The sequence below is a fragment of the Morone saxatilis genome, unplaced genomic scaffold (genome assembly GCF_004916995.1).
Source record: "Morone saxatilis isolate NCDOM2014 unplaced genomic scaffold, NCSU_SB_2.0 Contig24, whole genome shotgun sequence".
NCBI lineage: Eukaryota > Metazoa > Chordata > Actinopteri > Moronidae > Morone > Morone saxatilis.
This window is the reverse complement of record NW_023339807.1, coordinates 7,665,087-7,670,452: the sequence shown is the minus strand read 5'-3', so window position 1 is coordinate 7,670,452 and position 5,366 is coordinate 7,665,087. Positions and strand designations below refer to the sequence as shown.

Below are 5,366 nucleotides of genomic sequence, written 5' to 3'. Positions count from 1 at the left end.
TGATGCTGCTCGAGGTGTTGTTGCCGACTCGTACTGCTTGTGGCCTCTCACTGAGGAAGTCCAGCAGCCAGTTGCAAAGGGAGGTGTTGAGCCCCAGCTGGTCCAGTTTACAGATGAGTTGTTGTGGGATTATGGTGTTGAATGCTGAACTAAAGTCTATACTTTACTATAACCCTATACTGTGTACGAATATACAGTAATATCTGAGAGAGGATAAACAGACACCTACAAAGTCATTGCTTTATTTATCCATTCATTCATCTCATCAGCAAATTGTTCTGTCATACATGTAACCAAAAAAGCAGAAGTAAAGAAGGAAGTACATTTAAGAAATTTTGGCTTTAACATTTACATAACAAGTAAGGTGCTGCTGACAGCATTTCACAAGTAAATTCTCTGTTCTTGAGAAATTCTTAAGAAACATCCCCGTAAAATTTTGTTTGATAACTGGGTTAAAATTTGGTTTGATAACTGGGTTAAAATTTGTTTTGATAACTGGGTTAAAATTTGTTTTAATAACTTGGTTAAAATTTGGTTTGATAACTGGGTTAAAATTTAGTTTGATAACTGGGTTAAAAGCAGTCAATGTTTCAGCATCTCATGTGACTTGAAGCCAGGGGTAACTGACCTTTCATCTCGTTGTTGTTTAGACTCTCCTCAAAACACACTGATCTCAATCTCTCCTGCTGGAGAACTACAGGACAGTCTTCCTGTGACTCTGACCTGCAGCAGCGATGCTAACCCACCTGTCCTCACATACACCTGGTACCAGGGAGAAGCGTGTTTCTCTACATCAGACAAAACCTTTCATCCAGGCAGACAAGCCCTGGCTACGCCCACAGGAAGAGGCCCGACATTCAGCAGTGCCAACATCACCGCTGAGGAATATGGGCTGCACTGCTGTGTGGCATGCAACAGACATGGATCACAGACTAACATTGTAACACTCATAAGCTCTAAAGGTAAGTTAATGAAGAGCTTGTCATTCACAGAAGTGAGTTCTGCAGTTTTCAGTGGCAACCATGTTCCTGCAGAAAACCCAGAGTAACACCAAATATTCAGAGTGTTTGCAGGGTTTTGAGTAAATTAGCAAATATTAGTACAAAACATATTAACTAACTAACTGAATAAGCTAGGCATAATAGGGGTGACTCATAAATACTGTACACAATCATCTTTGACAGTGACTTTACCCTTAGCAAAGCAAAATTATTTATCTGTTCGGCCACCAGGGTATTAAAAAACAACGGGTTGAATTCTTCCCCAATGTATAAATTTTTGGTTTAATGTCTTTTTGACACATTTGGATATGTGGATGGAAGGAGATTGAACCACCAGTTGTGCAGTTAATGGCTGACTCACTGCCACCAGAGCTACTACACCCACCACAGTTCAAGGTTGTGAGGCTAAACATTGTGTTTTACAAGCAACTTAATTTGACAACCTACTTATCCTGATCTCCGTCATTGCAACAGAAACACCCATGACGTTGTCCAGTCAATATTAAGTTCAAATATTTTTCCTAAAACACAAATCATTGTTTTAATTTTAAATGAGCGACCTGCGATCAAATGAAGCAGGTCCACAGCAGCCATCCACTTGCACATTGTATAAAGAACTACTGCCTGACACAGTTTGACCAACAGTAAGTTCTCATCCTGCTTCTGTCCACTACAGCAATGACCCCGTCTGACTCTTCAGGAAGCAGACTGGTGTTTATCGGGGTGACCATTGGTATTCTACTAGCTATTGTAGCCTTAGTGGCCTGTCTTGTAACAAGGTGAGTTCTTTGCTTCTCTTACAGCTGATCTGTATCATGATAAGTCTATATTTTACTGTTATATTTCTCTTTCCTCTTATAATCTTGTGAAGTTTTAGTTATTATTAGACTGGTGGACAATATAAGTAAAATAATTTAATCCATTACATTAACAAGAAATGCTACTGTGTCTGACGCTACCTGAAGCATTATTTATAACAGCATTCATTCACTGGTTGTTGCTTGGACTATTTGAATAATCCAGTCTAGATGTCAGCAATTAAATGCCTATAATGTGTCACTGTTTTTGATTAATTATTTATCCTTTCAGGAGACGGAAGACATCCAGACACCGGTCGTATGTCCTCACCGAGACAACTGCTACAGCACCTTAAGACCTGGACTTATTCCGCACAAAGTACAAACATCCTACAACCACCAAAAACCCAATAGACACCCAAAACTAGTATTGCATCACATGCTGTAGCACATTTTGTAGACATTTTGCTTAATGACTGAAATCATGTACACAGAAGAAGAACTTTTCCAAGACTGATGATGGCAGCGCTGTGAGAACCTGAAGATCATGTGACAGACATTACTGTACATCCAAGCAACCAGGACACAACACTGAAAACCCTCCTAGATTTCCATGCACTGAGCTGAATGAGGATAAACTTGGCTGACTTGGGCTTTAAGAGAGTAACTGCTTGATTTTAAAATTGACGTTGTGAAGTGAAGCAAACGTGTGGGTGTATTTGTATTCTGTTTGTTTAAGTGCTGTTGTGCTGTGGGATAATACAGTCAGGAATTAACCCTCTACTTTGTTCTTGCTGTTGCAGTGGCGGATGTGAATTTGAATACACCCTCCACGGTTCATCACATATGAAAACTCCAGAGACATCTGGAGTTGTTGTTAGTACTGATACTTTGGCTGGATTTTAACAGCACATTACATAGTGCCCCACATACTGTATAAGCAATGTCCAAAAACAGACAACACTGAAGAAAAAAATACAGTAATAATGATCCAATTAAAAGCTGTCAGCAGTCGGGACTTGGTCACATCTGTGTGGTTTTGAGTAAACTCTTTAGTGTGATAAGGCTCTAACAGATACAGAACAGAGCCTGTGGTGAAGTGGAGGAGGATGAAAACCAAGAGGACAGTGACTCTGTAACAAGGGCACTGATTTACAAAATGCACTTGGATATTCATCTCATTAGTCTATTTTTAGAATTTAGCTTTATCGTATTAAAGTGAGAATAGTTGAGTAAAGTGGTGCACACATCTTCTATTTTTAAATGCTGATTAAAGTTCGAGTGTGTAAAATTTAGGAAGCTCTATTGGCAGTAATGGAAAATAATATCTATAGGTATGTATTCATTAGCGTATAATAACCTGAAAATAAGAATGATTGTGTTTTCGTTTCCTTAGACTGAGAGGTTTTATCTACAGAGGGAGTGGATCCTCTTCTGTGGAGTCAGCCATGTTGAACCGCCATGTTTATACAGTAGCCCAGAACAAACCAAACATTGGCTGTAGACAGGGCCATTTGTGTTTTTCATGAGTTTTGCAGCCACCGTAGTTTCTCCTACACTCTTGAAAGGCTGAGCTGTATTCAAATGGTTGCAATCTGCAACTTCACCGCTAGATGCAACTAAATAAACTAAATAAATCCTACACACTGGTCCTTTAAAAATATAAAGGGCATGCTCAGTTTTGCGTATGCGCACACTACTTTAATAGCTGTTTCTGTTCTGTTCCATTTACTGTACATTTCTTAAATTTTTAGGATGTTGTAACTGGAAATACAGGCAATTAGTGGTGGCCATATTGGAAAGCTGATTCCATTATACATACTGAGCTTCAAATTTCACAAACTTTTGTAAGCTACAGTTTATGTCATCTGAGATTTGTTCTAAATGTATTGTATATAGCAAAGCGATACCAAGATTAAGAAAATATGTAATATGTTTTTGTATTTTCCAACGCTTGAAACATGCCTTGGAAACAAGAAAGAGTTTATTGCTTAGCAAAACAATAAAAAAATAATCAGTGTGATGATTAACAAGAGGGCGTCACAATATGTGTTATACAACAACAATAATCTATACAGTTGTTACAGCAGCCAGCATTTATTTGGGCCCATAGAGCGACTGCTGCGAATGCAACAAGGAGTAAGGGTTGAATGGCAACACCACCTGATTTACATGACTTTTTCACAGTGTGGTCTAGACATGATATGCTGGTTTTTACAGTATAAAACAACTTTTTAAATGCATTGACCCAATAAACGCTATGCTGTTGTATGTTGTTTCTGTTACAACTGAAAATAAAATCTGTTTTAAATGAAATCGGAAAACCAACCTCCGGAAGGTTTTTTAAGGTTATGGTTAAGGTCAATAAAAGAAATACTACTGATAAGTTGATAGACTGAAGCATTTACAAGTTTACAAAAACGATGAGAATTTGTAACTCAAGGGGGCAGCATATCCTGATTTGACCACAGTGATTCTGGATTCAGTCTGCTGTACCAGTAGAAAACCAGTCACTCCAGTGAAAAATGTTCTGCAACAATATTTTCAGACCAGAAACTACAGACAATAATAATAGAATTGTTACGACTATTATCACTGCTGTAATCATAGCAAGAGGGGCTATATTCAAAACAGATAAAAATAGCTTAATTTAGTAACAGCATGGTTGTGGGTATTTCATTGATGAAACATCAGTATAGAATAGTAGGACAGCAGAAGATAGACAGGAGAGATAGACAGAGGAGATGACACACAGCAAAGGGCCACACCACCTCTACCAGGTGAGCTACTGGGCCTCAGTTTTCTTGATAATGTTACAGTTCGTAACCCTTGTGTCTCCAGTGTTACAGGGAGTCATGAGAAGGACGGAGCATTTACACAGACAGGAATCAGGGAGTCAAACTCTTCAAGTGTAACTCCAGCAGTTTTTTGGTTGAGCTCTGTAACAGACCAGAGATATCCTTGTGTGAAGTCATGAAATGTCATCATGCTTCTCTAGTTTCTTTAAACAGTCATTTCCTTCTGTGTAACCGTGTCTTTTTGACCCATATAGGCAGGGCTGATGTTTTCATATTCAGGGCTGTTGTCCTGAAACATAACAAGGCAACATTAGATATTTTGCGAGACGCTGTAATTTCTTTATTTAAACAGAGCTGCAGTCTTCTTACCTCTTTGTCCACAGCAGAACTACATTTATGCCTCCTTTAACAATGATATAAGAGAAGTTTGTACATTAAATTCTTCATAATCAAATTAACAATGTCCAGTGTTGAATGTAACTTAACTTACCATGCCCAGATAACGGCCAGTGTAAGCAACAGCACAATGATGACTTTGACTCCAATACCAACAAGGAGGATCAAATGGTTAACTATCAGTAGAGGCAGAGGTAGAAATAAAGTTACACTGACAGGATCTCAGATTTTCCTCTTTTAACAAACAAATGTAGAAATGTTCCACAAATACATTATATTGTAGTTGTAATTCAATTCAATTCAATTCAATTTTATTTGTATAGCGCCAATTCATAACAGAAGTTATCTCCAGGACACTTTTCAAATAGAGCAGA

General features: G+C 38.2%; 1 protein-coding gene and 1 long non-coding RNA gene across 2 annotated transcripts in view; one reads left to right on the top strand and one right to left on the bottom strand.

Moving 5' to 3' along the window:
* LOC118335604 (protein amalgam-like) overlaps positions 1-2,812 on the top strand; it is a 6,596-nt gene extending 3,784 nt beyond the window's left edge. Inside the window, exons 6-8 of the mRNA XM_035671980.1 lie at positions 651-962; positions 1,678-1,780; positions 2,091-2,812. Of these exons, the coding sequence (XP_035527873.1) occupies positions 651-962; positions 1,678-1,780; positions 2,091-2,154 (479 nt within the window). The 3' untranslated portion in view covers positions 2,155-2,812. The remainder of the gene's footprint in view (positions 1-650; positions 963-1,677; positions 1,781-2,090) is intronic.
* A 945-nt stretch (positions 2,813-3,757) lies between these two features.
* On the bottom strand, positions 3,758-5,343 carry LOC118335606. Its single transcript, XR_004797070.1, has 3 exons — positions 5,087-5,343; positions 4,966-4,999; positions 3,758-4,885 (listed from the first exon to the last, which is right to left on the bottom strand). It is a non-coding gene; the product is annotated as an uncharacterized LOC118335606 (long non-coding RNA).
* Between the last annotated feature and the right edge of the window lie 23 nt (positions 5,344-5,366).